The 16,003-nt window shown below is 38.1% G+C and overlaps 3 protein-coding genes across 5 annotated transcripts; all 3 read right to left on the reverse strand.

Moving 5' to 3' along the window:
- Positions 1 to 28: 28 nt before the first annotated feature.
- Positions 29 to 4,077, reverse strand: LOC103941178 (GPN-loop GTPase 3). 3 transcript variants are annotated; one of them, XM_048592076.1, is made up of 10 exons: positions 3,957 to 4,077; positions 3,699 to 3,792; positions 2,996 to 3,104; positions 2,829 to 2,910; positions 2,539 to 2,624; positions 2,141 to 2,244; positions 1,884 to 2,014; positions 1,690 to 1,783; positions 1,197 to 1,252; positions 29 to 367 (listed from the first exon to the last, which is right to left on the reverse strand). In XM_048592076.1, exons 2-10 carry the CDS (start codon positions 3,741 to 3,743, stop codon positions 274 to 276), a joined length of 801 nt encoding a protein of 266 aa, XP_048448033.1. In that variant the 5' UTR covers positions 3,744 to 3,792; positions 3,957 to 4,077; the 3' UTR covers positions 29 to 273. The 3 variants fall into 3 exon arrangements, with proteins under 3 accessions (XP_048448033.1, XP_048448032.1, XP_048448034.1); XM_048592075.1 differs by having other exon boundaries at positions 3,699 to 3,868; positions 3,957 to 4,058; XM_048592077.1 differs by having other exon boundaries at positions 3,918 to 3,961.
- A 700-nt stretch (positions 4,078 to 4,777) lies between these two features.
- Positions 4,778 to 7,673, reverse strand: LOC125480870 (glutamyl-tRNA reductase-binding protein, chloroplastic-like). The gene is made up of 5 exons (XM_048592100.1): positions 7,124 to 7,673; positions 6,936 to 7,016; positions 6,123 to 6,227; positions 5,779 to 5,928; positions 4,778 to 5,241 (listed from the first exon to the last, which is right to left on the reverse strand). The coding sequence occupies exons 1-5, from the start codon at positions 7,511 to 7,513 to the stop codon at positions 5,014 to 5,016; spliced, it is 954 nt and encodes a 317-aa protein (XP_048448057.1). The 5' UTR covers positions 7,514 to 7,673; the 3' UTR covers positions 4,778 to 5,013.
- Positions 7,674 to 11,822: 4,149 nt separating this feature from the next.
- On the reverse strand, positions 11,823 to 13,203 carry LOC125480912 (glutamyl-tRNA reductase-binding protein, chloroplastic-like). The gene is made up of 4 exons (XM_048592148.1): positions 12,826 to 13,203; positions 12,638 to 12,718; positions 12,126 to 12,209; positions 11,823 to 11,930 (listed from the first exon to the last, which is right to left on the reverse strand). The coding sequence occupies exons 1-4, from the start codon at positions 12,988 to 12,990 to the stop codon at positions 11,823 to 11,825; spliced, it is 438 nt and encodes a 145-aa protein (XP_048448105.1). The 5' UTR covers positions 12,991 to 13,203.
- Positions 13,204 to 16,003: the final 2,800 nt, after the last annotated feature.

Genomic DNA, 16,003 nt, shown 5'->3' on the forward strand with positions numbered 1-16,003 from the left:
TCTCATATAGTTTTTTGCCCTCATAAAATACAACAAATTCTCTTAAATAACAGACATTATTCCATCATCCAGAGGCAAAAACAATTACATTATTCCATCATGCTATCATCTTACATATAATTCTGACAATTCAAAAGTTAAAAGTTAATAATTTGGTATTGTATATTGACAATACTACCCTGAGTCATCTCTTTCACTCCTCACAGTTCAAAACGCCTACACCAGGGGCTGCAACGGTAATTTCAACATCAAGAGGTAAAAAGTTTAATAAGCTCAGTCATCTTCCTGATCAAATTCCTTAACCTTCACATCGGCATCTTCTCCGAACTGAATGCAGGTATCGATCTGAGCCAAGACATAGCTCATGCTGCCAAAAAGATATTTGTAAAAGGAAAACCCCAGCATTACTCTCTGATTGTAGATATAAATCAAAAATGAAAAAGCAACTGAAGTGAAGATCATACCTGCCCGTTAATCAAACAGTCAATACCAAGAAATGAAAACACAAAAAAAATAGAAATATATGATGCAAATAGAGAAAAAAAATGATAAAGCAATGCCAAATCCTGACTTTCTACCACCCCATCAAGCTTTTATCAAATCAATCCCAAGCCATGTTCTCTGGTTGTCATCCACTATGTCAACACTTGATTCAGTCCAGGAGTGTTTCAATCCAAGTATTAGTATCTAAGATAATTTGCTTCATAGTAGTTGATGATTTTCGTCCAAAGGCAAACAAAACGACAGAAGACTGTATAGTCAAACCACCCAAGAAGGAACAGACATATATGACACAGCTTTGCGCTAACGCTACACAGGTGACGTTCCCTCCGGTGGCCCAACACAAAAAAGAAAAGAAAAGTGCCATTCAACTTTGGATCAGAACATTGCTGCTTCAGACCCAAATAACAAGGTCCTTCCTAGTTCAACCTAAGAAACCTATTATTGTGAGCAATGAGCATATAACGACCAAGAGCTCTAAACAGAAAGTCATCATCCAAAGATTTCCAACACCAAAACTTTAAATGCCAAACATCTTTATTTAAAAGTGATAAATCTCACAGGACCAACATAACTCAGCCTGATGAGCAAAACAGCGATCACCAGATAATATTAAAGTCACACAAACAAGAAAAGACATACAGGAAAACGTGCACAGATAGATACAGAGAAATGTGCATAGAGAGAGTGCATACCTGCTTGACTTCCTCAAGTCTAGTGGCACAAAACTCACCATGCTATAATCATCGACCTGACAATCCAATAAGATAGTTACTCCTTAATGCACTGACTATGGCCAGTAAGATTATGAGTAATTTGTTTCACAAAACGCCTATAACTACCACAAGTCATAACCATGACCACAAAACTTGACGCTAGTCAGTACAGGACATGGTACAACCCTACATTATATATACCCTCTACCATGTAACCCACAGCTGAAGTCAAGTGAAGGTTACATGGCTCCTCAACTGACAGGATAACTGATAAAGATAATACAACCAAGGGACCAATCAAACCATACAGAACAATTTGGGAAAGAAAAAAAAAAAAAAAGAAAAGAAAATTACAGAACAACCATAAAGAAAATCTCATCCGGAAGGAAGTATGCTTTGCTAAACAGCTATCTCCAATTCACAAACTCAAATGGAGACAATTTATATAAGAAAGATGCACACTATAACTCACTAGTTCAATCAAAGATTTATTTAGCTTTGCAAACTGAGGAGCCATGCGTTGATTCAACTCTGACAATAAAACTTGAGGCTCTGGATACAAGAAGCTGAAACATAAAAGATACAAAACAAAATTGAGCTATTTAATAAGTTAAAAAGATCAATACAGATGGGTTAATAGAAGTAGTAGAGGATAGAGTAACTCACTCTTCAATATCCTTTTTTCTCGGTGCAAGGTCCATTTTGGAGAGAATATTAACATGTGGTAATTCAAGTTGAATCATGGCAGAAAGAGATGCCATGCACCCACTAATAAACTTTGTCACATCCGTAATGAACTGTTTCAATAAAAGAATAAATATATTTATTTGGGGGAACAAACAGAATTAAGAGTACTTCCAAGAAGGAAGAGAAAATGTTTGAGAAAAGATTACATGATAGAACTACAAACACTTATCGCAGACCTGAGAATCAAGCAAGTACACGACGCAGACTTTGAAATTTTTACGCTGCAGATGCTCCACGAAGTTCCGAAGCACAGGCACATGCGAGAAAAGTTCTATCTGGCCTATAACACAAGTGGAAGCCTCAAATTATTATGTTTCACAAAAATTCCTCCAAACACCCACGCACAGAGAACTAAGAGCCTTGAAATAATTTTGCTTTTAATAGTAGAATACCTACTGTCAACTCAGAAAACACGTGACCTAGCTAGTACTATTATTTCTTCCTCGTAATGTAATAATAATGTCATTCATGAAAAACTTTAACCTTGTTGTAGTCCATTTTTCCATCAACAGATCTCAACAGCAATGCATGACCAGATATAATGACAACAAAACATGTGGATTAGTATGGATACCTGGGCAGTCAAAAACCAAGTAGTCATCATCCGTGTAATTGTCTAATTCCTCTGTGAGCCATTCATCCAGATTGTCTTCCAGGTGTCTAGAAATCAAGATTAAGGACATTCACCAAAGAAATTATAAGATTTAGAGAGAGGAGTACACCCAGAAGTGGTACAAAATGATTCACTGCTATAATCGCATGCAAACATTCCATGTCTGTGCCCTTCAAAAGAATGGCAAGCATTCCAAGTAAAAGAACGAAAAGAACAGAAGTAAATTAGAGAACAATTTGGAAAAAGGATACTCCATGCAGTATAAAAGTCCACCATTGGGGCCCAAACCAAGTTCCTCCATAACATCCTCCAAGGAAACAAGCTCCCTAATATCTGCAAGAGGGAAAATAATGACAAACAAGTCAAGTGCAGTTCATGAAACTAAATAAGTGAGCAAATAAATGAACTGACTACTTACCCATGGCCACAGGGTAGTCAAAATTTTCAGCAGCAGGATCCAGATTAACAATATTGATATTCCTCCCAATAGTCGTACAGTGTTCGTGCAAGCTAGAGCAATAAGTCGACTGGTTCCAAGAAGTAAACGAACTTATTAAAACTAGTAATGGGTACATAAAAAACATCAAAAAACACAGTCATAGCGGTCCTGATGTGATTATAATGTATTCCTCATTCAAAAACTGTTGGGGCAATAAACTGACAGTCACACAAAGTAAAACAAACTCATCAAAACGAGGTAATGGGAACACAATTTTTTTTTTTTTTTTTTTGAGAAGATAGTAATGGGATCACATAAACATCAAGAAATGTTAATCATAGTAATTGCCCATGTGATTATGATGTATCTCATATACAAACAATGCTGCCCCAATTACATCAATAATCCAAATGGTTCCGAAAAGCAAAGCAAACTCATCAAAACTAGAAAAAAGTACATAGTAACATAAAAAATTACAAGCACCTAATTCCCATGTGCTCATCAAGAATCCCACATTCAAACAGTTGGTGCAAATTGGAGCAAAAATGGACCGCAAAGCAAACTCACTCATAAAAAATAATAATGGGTACACAAAAACATCAAAAAATATTAAATTTTGCTGATTGCCCAGGTGACTGTGATGCAAGTGAGTGTTACAGTAAATGTGGGTGGTGAAATTTACCTTGCCGCTGCCGGCAGGGCCAATAACCAGCTGCGCGTAACCCATTTCAGATATCTGGGTTTTCTTGCTAGGGCTGCGAATTCAGAGATAAGCACTGCACCGAACGCCAATTGCCAGCAAGGTGCCACCAATCAATCGAGGGTATTAGAGGATCCCGTATAACAAAAAACCTAATTTAAATACAAAGGATATTTATAAAAACCCTAATAAGAGCTTCACCTTCCTTCAATGGTAGAAAAAGGGTCTAGGGTTTATTACCTTTCTATGACGAGATGGATGGACACTGAGTGGAGATTTCTTTTATTTTCGTTTCATTTTTCTTTATGTTTTGCCGCGACGTGTTCTTTTGGGTAAATTACAATACTAGTCCCTGTCTTTTACTTGTACTTTCACTTTCTTCTTTGTAGTATTTTTATACATTTTAGTCCTCGTTTTGTTAGCAGCGTTGTCCAATTGTGTTTGTTTTATCTAAAATGGTTTATGAGATTAGCACAAATTTTCACCTTGGTTTTCTGATCACTACAATTGATGGAAGTGATCCGAAACGGCTCTGGCTTCAACCTAGTTTGGTACTGAGGTGATTCTGAAAAAAATTGCTATAAAAAAAAGCTGGGAGCTGTTTTTGTGTTTGCTAAACACTCAGCTTTAGTTTTTTTTCACAGTTTTGGGTGAAAAAAAGCCAAAAACAAGAAGCTGCAAAACCCAGCTTTGAAAAACCGGCTTTTTTTCACATCTGTTTTACATAAAAGTTTACCAAACACTCTAATACTGCTTTTTTTTTTCTTTTCAAAAGCACTTTTACAAAAAAGTTTACCAAACACTTTGCTGCTTTATTTCACAGCTGTTTATTCTCACAGCACAGCAGAAGCAGCTTTTTTTCAAAGCACAGCAATACCAAACCAGCCCTTCATATCCTCAATGATATGGCCATAGAAAATGGATTTAAAGAGCCCCCTTAATAAATGAAAAGGATGTTCACGAAAATAGATGATAACTTAATTGGTGGATTGATTTTTTTTATTCTGAGTGTAACTGAGAAATACTTTTAGGAAGAAAAGAGTTAACCTTGGCAATAGTATGAAGAAGAAAAAAAAAATTTCTTGAATTATATTGAACTCAAATTCAATCTCAAAATTTTGAATTTTAGACATCTTGGGAGTTAGCAACAATGGCATATGGAAGCCATGTACATAATCGACAAGCTCAATTTGGGGGGATAGTTGGCCGTCATAACCTCGGAACATAACAAAGTTCAACCAAGTTTCCCTGTGTGCATCTAAAGAAGTTAGAGACGGCATGCACAACGTTTACTCTTTTAGGCTATCTGCTTAACTTGTTTCACCCTTTCGACATCTGGGGCATGGAAATTCTTTTCCACCTCCCAAGCTAATTGAGACATGCAGTTAAACATTGACTTCGCACCCTTCTCATCCGTCACATCCCTGGGGAAGGGAATGCGAACCTCAAATATACTTTCCTGAGGAGACCAAAGGCGCAGGTCAAAGCCTAACCGATCAACCCAAACCAATTTTGCTTCAGAAACCTGCACAAGGAAACTACCATGACCATCGCAGAATCACTGATATAAGTGATGTATAAACAAGTCCTCATGAAATGTCGATAAAGGATTCAATAATTTGGACTAAAATGTATTTAAGCTTCTTGTAGAATGATTATTTGGTTTATGGAAATCCTGTAGAAAAAAATGAACGGTGCTGAAATTTTGCAGACAGATCCGTACAGTTGAACATGCAAGTGTCCAAATTATGGTTTGCGTGATTGAAAAGTAACATGGCAGTTTAGTTGGGAATGCCATTAGTCTAGGATGATTTTTTTTCATCATATTGCATGAACCCCGGACATGAAAGCTCAATCATGGGTTGCTGGTTTCTTATTTTCATTTTTGGTGAAGAAAAACATTTACTGGTCAACTGTAGTTTTTCCCTTCCAACTATGAATGGTGTTGTCTAACGGTTAAGAATTCTGTATATAGTTCACTGTTTCCAGTACCAGCTTAGCAAGGTGTCAACATGCAATATCCAATACAACTTACAATCACAATAAGTGGGTTGGCACGAACCTGGAAGTTCAAATCAGCATAGATGTTGCAAAAACGATTAATATCTTCAATGTTGTTGGTGTTTATCTCATTTACCAGCTTTTCCGCAAAGTCCCTAAGAGGATCAGGTTGTGAATTTTTATAATCTGAAGATTTAACCCACATACCAACCTGTGAGAATATCAGAAGAGTTAGAAAACAGAACCGCTTTTGCATAATCCATCTCAAGTAAGTGCTGACTTAAGAACTAGGGGTAAAACTTGGCAGGATTTACCCACACCAGTCTTACCAGACTACCAGTATAGCAAATAACTATTGTGTATGTCTACTAGTCCAGCACAGGAGCAAAGAAAATGCCACAATACCTCTTTAAAGTCCTCCAACTGAAGTACCCGTTCCACAGAAACAACATATATGAGATCTTCGTCAACTTCTTCTCCAAACCTCTTTTTCCATACTGAACGAAGGTACTGAAAGAAACGGCATTGAAATCCAGATGAAATACTGATTAGAAAGACATACATTCTCACCTCACAAATACATACTAGCATAAACTAAAACAGATCATACATAACGTTTTTTATGAGCTTTAAATGGATCATAAGGTTTTCCTTTTTTCTTTTTAAGAATGGATCGAATCAAAAGGCCACTACACTTAATACCTACACGGGCCTGTGTATGCTTCGTCGGAGGACTGAGTCCAGTAAATAAATCCAGCCACATATGCTGAAACTCATGTCTGTGCAAAAACTGAATGGAAATCCAAGTTCTAACATCACACACGAACATTAATCCAACCCACGTCAAGCATACAACATCCAAAACCCTATATTGCACCCCAAAACCACGATATGACACATGGCCAATCATAAATCAAACTGCTTAAAGGTTATGCAAGGCAGACATTTAAGTGATAGCTGTAACATTTACTTGACAAAAACCATGGCAATCTGAAATGGACTAGGTATAGGTAGTTGAAGGCTAGACAAGTTTGACAAATACGACGCATCTATGTTCCTTTTCTAATTCTGCATCCCTTATTATGCTTTCTACGTGCTTCCTTACAACTCAAGCAACACGCAAACACTGAGCTGACCCATATTATAACACACTTGGTAAAGCCACAAGTAACAAACCACTTTCCAGTAACCTATTCTTCATGAACAAAATCGATTTACCTTCAACATTGCCCTGTCTTCCGGTTTGTCAATGCTGCCTAAAATCGTGCACTGAGGTGTTCGCAGCCCGCTTTGCTCTAACTGCGCACCAAAACCGACAGCAAAAACGCCTTAAAAACCTCAAAAATCACCTTAAACTATACAACTAATCATCCAAATTTTTAAAAAATAAGACCCCATTAAAGCACCTGGACATGGAAGCTAGACCTCCTGTCAATAGAAAACTGCCGATTAGAGGCATTCAAGCACAACACCGGAGTCCCTTCTGAGTCGACCGCGAACCGGACGCCAATGCCCAAAGGCCAACCCTCTTGGGTCAGAGTAGAAAGCGTGCCCACAGACACCAACTCCATAATTGTCCTAGAAACCTCAGCAGGAACCGGCCTGTGGCTGTGCGCCTTCGTTTCCACCTGGGTCGGCTCCGAAACCGCCGAAAGCGAGCATCTTAGGGTTCTAAATAGAGTTCTGCGAAATGGGTTCGGTTTTACGTGATTGAAATATTGGATTTTGGGGGTGGGTTTTGAGGGAGGGAATGGAAGGGACAAATGGATTGTGAGAGATTGAGTTTGGAGAAGCATTGGAGGGAAAAATTGGGGTTTAGGGTTTATTGATTCAATTGGGTTTTTGATTGGTGAGGAGTGGAGAGAAATGTGTGTGGAAATGTTGTGGCGGTCAGTGGGGTGGAGGGGGCTGCAGACAGAAGAAAAGTGACAGTTTGTACAAACAGTTGGGGGTGGAGGAGGTGATGATGATGATAAGCAGGGAAAGGGAGAAATCAAGTGTGTGCAGTTGTATGATAGACACAATAGGGCCTAAAGGCGTTTTTGCTTTGCTTGAAAATTGACATGAAATTACGGAAAAGTGACATGAAAACAGTTGGGGGTGGACGACGTTTCATGCCTTTCAGGTTTTTTGAAAAGTGACATGAAATTACGCAAGTACTATTTAACTGTACGTGTTTGTAACTAAATGGGGTGTCATAGTGATGAATTCGTGGTGAAGCCTAAATTGAGTATTGGTATTTTGAAATCGGTTCACTATTATTTGATGTGTAAAATCGCATTGAACACGTCTTAAGCTATTTGAATTTATATTCATTCTGTATACCATAACTACATAGCAAAGGTTTAGTGTCTCACATTACTTGGTTAAGTACATGGTAACTGTTACCTTTTGATCCACAACATCGATATACAAACAATAATGTAATGATATATTGATCACATACCAGATATCCTCTAATTAAAAAGAGAGTAAACTGGTTCAGTTTCAAAAGCAGGGTAAAAGTGATACTTCAGGTATAATTCAGGGACATGTTCAGAAATAAGCAAAAATGAAATGGCTTATAAGGTAAACTTCTTTTATTTTATTTTCCCCTCCAAAACTAAAACTTTTCAACTTTAATGAGAACCAAATGGCGGCAGCGACCTTCAACAGCCCCCTTTGCCCCTTCGCATTACCCATTTCCCGCCAAATCAATTTCCCCATCAACGGTCACCGCTTCTTCGATACAATTCCGCCAAAGGTGAGTTCTTTTCTCACTCGTTACCCAAACTCCACAACTCAATTTCCCCAAACAAATTCAAAAAATGGAAAGTTCTTTCCCTCCTGTTTGGTTGCGGAGATACGTTAGCGCTGTCAGTGGATGACCCAGAACTTCAATGAAATGCTAACTCAGTGAACAACCAGTTCCTTGTTCGGTTTAGCTAAAGTTTCAGTTTTTTCACTTCCAGTGCGTCCGAAGTAATAGCAATTATGAAGCACAAATTTTCAATTTTCTTTTTGTTTTCTGGCTTTTTCTCGGAAACCAAACAGTTATGTGATGCTCAAATTATGCTCTTCAAGCTTTTTCCTTGTTGGTATCTAGATGTGCAAAGATTGTATGTACATATATGGATAATCTGATATGTGATTATGGTCTTTAATTGGGTTTGTAGGTTTTCGATTATACGGAAATGGGTCTTTGCGCTAAACTTGTGGTGTGATTTGTGCTGTCAATGAAGGTGGGAGAAACCATATGAATATCTTCCAACTGGGAAAAAAAGCTTACTTGGACGAGCAAGACGTTGTCACGTTTCTTGATCCTCAAGTCTCGGCTTCGTGTAATCCAGCTGCATATCCGTGGTTAGTATTCAATTGTTATGACCAATTTTTTTGGAAACTCAGTTTGAGTTATTTTCTGGGTCACTCGATTGACTTTTTATTTTTTGATATGTAGCGTTTCAATGCTAATTTCGAGTTATTCACTTTCGTTGTGAAATTGCCGAGGAAAAGAACAAGTGTTGTATATATAGACACACATGTATAGGGTGTGTCACTTTCACTTGCATGACTCAGCATATGATGACTATGCACACCTGTTACAGTGAAATTTCCCATACGATGCCTCCACAGATTCGTTGACCATAATCCGCATGTTAGCCGAATCCCTCGTTCTCCGAAGCTTTGTTTAGGTGGGGTACCTACAAAAGGTACTCCGACGCTTAAGTCAGTCAATTGAATTCGTGCTCTCTAGTCAGGGATTTCGATTGCCTACCTTGTTTTTAGATTCCTCTCCCTATTTATAGAATTCCAACGCTTGAAGAACAAGTACCATGACATATCCCTCACTCCTTCTTCCTTAGTGGTCATTCTCAGTGGAGGTAGTTATTTGCCTCCTTCTGCCTTTTTCTGAGCTCTTCTTGCAACGACATGCATGTTTTCCTTCCCATGCACGAGTGAGGAGTCATGGCACATGCAGGGTTGGTATGTTTCTTGTGGGATTTTCTCTTTAGTCTACCCATCATAGGCTTGTCTTACACAACACCATCTGTTTCGATGAATGGTATTGGCCCATGAGTCGAAACCAGATTCTATCCTCCCATAATGCCCCATTTTCCCCCTTTTTATTGGTGTGTAAAATTGGGGAAAATTGAGCTTTCGATTGCATGAGGCCCATGAAATAATATTCTCTAAGCCAAGCTAAAACTTAAAGCCACTTTTGTTAAAGCCAAACCACTTGCTAAAGCCAAATTTGTGAAGGCCACTTTTTCTAATGCCAAAGTTACCTAAGCTAAATTTACCAAAGCCACCTAACCCTTTTGTTTTTATTTTTTCACTTGCAAAAGCCGACACCCTTTTCTTACCTTTGCCTAACTTACGAATGCCAACTAGTACTCTTTGCCTAACTTACGAATGCCGACTAACGCCTAACTTACGAAGGCCAACTAACACTCTTTGCCTAACTTACGAAAGCCAACTGATACTCTTCGCCTACTTAAGAAAGCTAACTGACACTCTTTGCCTAACTTACAAAAGCCGATTAACACTCTTTGCATAACTTACGAAAATGAAATGACACATCCTTTTTTTTTTTTAAGTAGACAAATTGCATCAAAAGACTTTATTTAAACAACATTACTCTACTAAAACTAAATATTTCCCCATTTCTTGATCACATTTTCAATTTGCTTCCTAACACTACCCTCAATTATTTATTTATTATTATTTTTATCCACTTACTTACTATATTATATATATATATATATATATATATATTTAATATACATGTATTGTCCTTGTCAAACCTGCACGTGTCAACATATATAGATATGTGTGCCGTCATCCACACACATATCCTTAGAGTAACTCCATCGGTGTCTTGAGCCTGATGGACCAGCGACAAAAATAACCCAATAGCCTCAACAATCTGCTCCAGCCCATGCTGGCAATGGGGCTCGGGGGAGGCCCGAGTGAGAGGTCAGGCTCGAATTGGTGGCCTGAGAGCCTGAGACCACATGATGCAAGGCTGACGTCAGCCACATTATAAAATTAATAAAAAAAATAATAAATGTAAAAAAGCAATAAAAAAATTAATAAAAAATTATAAAAAATGTAAACAATTAATAAAAAAATCCAAAAAAATTTTAATTTTTCTCTAAATATCTTATCATTATCTTCCACCTTAGACCACAATTTTATATTTTCTCAATACTTTGGGTTGTAATTTCTTATTTAATGAAACGTGGTATAACGAGACCGATTAAAAATCATATTTGAAATTTGAATTAAAATTATTTTTTATTATTTTATAAAATAAAAAATACTAATATTTTATTGCCTATTGTCATAGCTATTCAGTTTAGGAGTGGAGATGCAAAAGGCAGTTACTATTCATTAAAGGCAATTACTGTTCATTGGAAAGATTCAATAGTGAGTTGCCCTAAGAGACCATATGCGTGCGCGCACACGCGCGCACACACACATATATATATATATTTGCACGCACCTCATCCGTACATTTATACATTATATATCTCTGCACACATGCATGCCTATATATATATATATATATATTGACATGCACATCCGTTTTCGAGCTTGAAAACCTGCATACACATAACATGTCGTTCTTTTGTTAAACCTCTACACACATATTTGACTATGCATGTCATATGTTTATATATCATTACCTCGGGCTCAAGTCAGCATTTTTCATAATTTCTCGCATAGTTAAATTCTGCCATCACATGTGCTTCTTAAATGGAACATGTGCTCTAGAGCAAGCAGATGTCGCTTTTTTCTTTCGCTTCTGTCGAAATGACCTAGATTATAACTACACACTAAAATATATATGAGAAAATAACAACTTCTCTTAGGCAATCCAACTGGTGTTCGACACGCTGCTAGTATCCTTTCAGAATTTCATGTTCATCCAATATTAACAAAGCATCAGGGGTAACGCGGGTGGCGAAGGGGGAGGTGTGTGAGAATGACCTGTTTCACCTCTTGTTATTGCATAAGGGCCTGAAGAATGTGAGATAGAGCCAAGAGTCCAAGTTGCATAACTCATCCTCGGAGAAACCCTTCCATCAGCAATAGAGTCAAGAGCCTGAATTGTATAATTCATCATCGGACAGATCCTTCCATCAACAACGGAGTCAGGAGCTCTTCATCATATATGAGCTCTTCATCAACTTCTTCTCCAAACCTCTTTTTCCATACCGAACGAAGGTACTGAAAGAAACAGCATTGAAATCCAGATGAAATACTGATTAAAAAGACATACATTCTCACCTCACAAATACATAATAGCATAAACTAAGACAGATCATACATAATGCTTTTTATGAGCTTTAAATGGTTCATAAGGTTTTCCTTTTTTCTTTTAAGAATGGATCGAATCAAAAGGCCACTACACTTAATACCTACGTGGGCCTGTGTATGCTTTGTCGGAGGACTGAGTCCAGTAAATAAATCCAGCCACATATGCTGGAACTCATGTCTGTGCAAAAACTGAATGGAAACCCAAGTTCTAACATCACACACGAACGTTAATCCAACACACGTCAAGCATACAACATCCAAAACCCTATATTGCACCCCAAAACCACGATAAGACAAATGGCCAATCATAAATCAAACTGCTTAAAGATTACGCAAGGCAGACATTTAAGTGATAGCTCTAACATTTACTTGACAAAAACCATGGCAGTCTGAAATGGACTAGGTATAGCTAGTTGAAGGCTAGACAAGTATGACAAATACGACGCATCTATGTTCCTTTTCTAATTCTGCATCCCTTATTATGCTTTCTACGTGCTTCCTTACAACTCAAGCAACACGCAAACACTGAGCTGACCCATATTATAACACATTTGGTAAAGCCATAAGTAACAAACCACTTTCCAGTAACCTATTCTTCATGAACAAAATCGATTTACCTTCAACATTGCCCTGTCTTCCGGTTTGTCAATGCTGCCTAAAATCGTGCACTGAGGTGTTCGCAGCCCGCTTTGCTCTAACTGCACACCAAAACCGACAGCAAAAACGCCTTAAAAACCTCAAAAATCACCTTAAACTTTACAACCAATCATCCAAATTTTTAAAAAATAAGACCCCATTAAAGCACCTGGACATGGAAGCTAGACCTCCTGTCAATAGAAAACTGCCGATTAGAGGCATTCAAGCACAACACCGGAGTCCCTTCTGGGTCGACGGCGAACCGGACGCCAATGCCCAAGGGCCAACCCTCTTGGGTCAGAGTAGAAAGCGTGCCCACAGACACCAACTCCATAATTGTCCTAGAAACCTCAGCCGGAACCGGCCTGTGGCTGTGCGTCTTCGTTTCCACCTGGGTCGGCTCCGAAACCGCCGAAAGCGAGCATCTTAGGGTTCTAAATAGAGTTCTGCGAAATGGGTTCGGTTTTACGTGATTGAAAGATTGGATTTTGGGCGTGGGTTTTGAGGGAGGGAATGGAAGGGACAAATGGGTTGTGAGAGATTGAGTTTGGAGTGTTAGAAACTAATATAAATATAAACTTGATGTATAACAAGTATCCCAGATTACAATCATGCAATTTATATATGATACCTGGAGCAGTCATCCTCCTTTGTTGAAATGCAATTCTTCTACTTATTTAAGACTTTATGTTCCAAAGGTGATAGAACCCTTAATCTCAGAACGATACTTCACAAGTAGGGAATTGGATTATATATATACACAGATTTCATCTGATTTCCATCTATCGTGGAAATCAGTTACTGCAGTTGTTGGTGTTAACCCAAGTCAATCTGCCGTTTCATCCACTCGATGATTTGATGCTCCACATGCAGTGCACTGTGCTTTACAGATTGGAATATGGTTCCCACGTTAAGGATGTAATGATTATGCATAGTGGACAGCAAGGCCACTGCATGTGTATACTGACTGATGATTCATAGACAGCAAGGATGCAACTTCCAGTTGTTTTGTTTATTTGCATGGGTGTGTAGTAATCTATGAATAAAACTCCGCTGCAATTGCAGCAGATGATGATTAAAAGAAAGATAGTTTTATATATACTTATAATGTTAGTCAAGTCCAATTAGGTATCCAACATTCTCCCACATGGACACAGACTAAACATTATAATCAAAGTCATGCCTTTCACAACACTGATACCTCATGTGATCACATCAAGTTTCACGCATACTAACTTCCTTTCAACTACTATAATTAATTTAAATATTTGAATTCTAGAAAATCATGTGTTTATAGACAACACAAGCACCCTGAAACCACAAATACTTAAAACTAATATGTAGAAAGAAACTTCAGACTTTTCAATGAATTTAAATTCCTTCATTCATTCAAAACAGTCATTTCATGGATCAACTTTGGAAGATCCTGATGCATTCATCGAATTGCATCCCTCGAATTATTCATGTCCAATCATCAAGACACTAGAATAGACATATACATGCATACAGTCAGCAACTCAGACAACCAATTGGCTCAACAAGCGCATATGATTCAGTAGGTCTTGATAGTGAACAACATAAATAACATTCGAAGACATATTTGAAATATACATGTGACTTACATCAAGTTTTTCTCACTCCCACACTTCAGCAGATTCTAGAGATTCAAGCACTCCCATCTTAGAGACATGATCCTTGAATACTCCTACTGCCAATGGCTTAGTCAAAGGGTCAGCTATCATTGAATTTGTTTCAATATGCTCAATCGTGATTTCACCCTTTCTCACATGTTCTTTCACTGATAGATATTTGATGTCCATCAACCTTGTTGCCTCAGACCTTTTGTTATTCTTAGAGAAAAATACTGCAGCTTTGTTATCGCAGTATATGGTTAGTGGTCTCGAAATTGAATCAACAATAGCCATGCAGCTGATTAAATTTCTTAACCACAAACCTCTCTTGGTAGCTTCAAAACATGCTATGAACTCGGCCTCCATAGTTGATGTGGCTAACGCCTTTTGTTTAGCACTTTTCCATGATACAGCTGCTCCTGCCAAGAAAAACAAGTAGCCACTCGTGGATCTCCTGTCATCCACACAACCTGCAAAGTCAGCATCAGTGTAGCCAACTAGTTCCAAGTTCACTACTTTCTTGTAAACCAACATAAAGGATTTTGTCCTTTGCAAGTATCTTAACACTTTCTTGGCTGCAACCCAATGTTGTTCACCGGGGTTCGACTGATATCTTCCCAACACACTGATGGCAAATGCCAAATCAGGTCTAGTACAGACCTGTGCATACATCAAGCTACCTACTAGAGACGCATAAGGCTTATTGACCATGCTTTGTCTCTCAATCTCATTCCTCGAACATTGAGACTTATTCAACCTGTCTCCCTTTCCCATTGGTACTTCTCCATTAGCACAAGTTTGCATATTGAATCTGTGCAACACTTTTTCAATGTACGACTTTTGTGAAAGTCCCAACAAACCTCGAGCCCTATCTCTTTTGATCTCTATACCAAGCACATATGATGCATTTCCCGTATCCTTCATCTCAAAGGTCTTAGACAATAATCTCTTAGTTTCAAGCACAAGATTAAGATCATTGCTTGCCAAGAGAATATCATCTACATAAAGCACAAGCAAAATGAATCTTGATCCAATGACCTTGAGATAAATACAATCATCAATCTTATTCTCACAAAACCCAAAAGAAGTTACCTTTTCATCAAATTTCAAGAACCATTGTCTCGAGGCTTGTTTTAGACCGTACAACGATTTGTTCAACTTACAAACCATGTTCTCCTCGCCTTCTTTAATGAAACCAACAGGTTGTTCCATATAAATCTCTTCCTCCAAATCACCATTCAAGAAGGCTGCCTTTACATCCATCTGGTGCAGTTCAAGGTTGTAATGAGCCACAAGAGCCAACACAATCCGAAGTGAATCTTTAGTTGATACTGGAGAAAACGTTTCTGAGTAGTCTACTCCCTCAGTTTGTGTATAGCCCTTAGCCACCAGCCTGGCTTTGTGCCTTTCAATTCTTCCATTCGAATCCTTTTTAGTTTTAAACACCCATTTACACCCCACTACCTTGATATCATCTGGTGCATGAACTAAAGTCCAAACGTTGTTTGTTTGCATGGATTTCAGTTCATCACTCATTGCTTCCTGCCACAATTCAGATTGCAAACTACTCATAGCTTCTTGATAAGTAACAGGTTCATCTGATATGCCTTCATTTAGTTCCACTTCTTCAAGGTACACAAAGTAATCATTAGGTATCACTGACCTCCTAACTCTTTGCGGCATCACCCTTCTTTGATTCACAGATACTTGCATTGG

Source organism: the organism of the source record quoted next, unplaced genomic scaffold (genome assembly GCF_019419815.1).
Source record: "Pyrus x bretschneideri cultivar Hongxiangsu unplaced genomic scaffold, Pyrus_bretschneideri_v1 Contig37, whole genome shotgun sequence".
Lineage (NCBI taxonomy): Eukaryota > Viridiplantae > Streptophyta > Magnoliopsida > Rosales > Rosaceae > Pyrus > Pyrus x bretschneideri.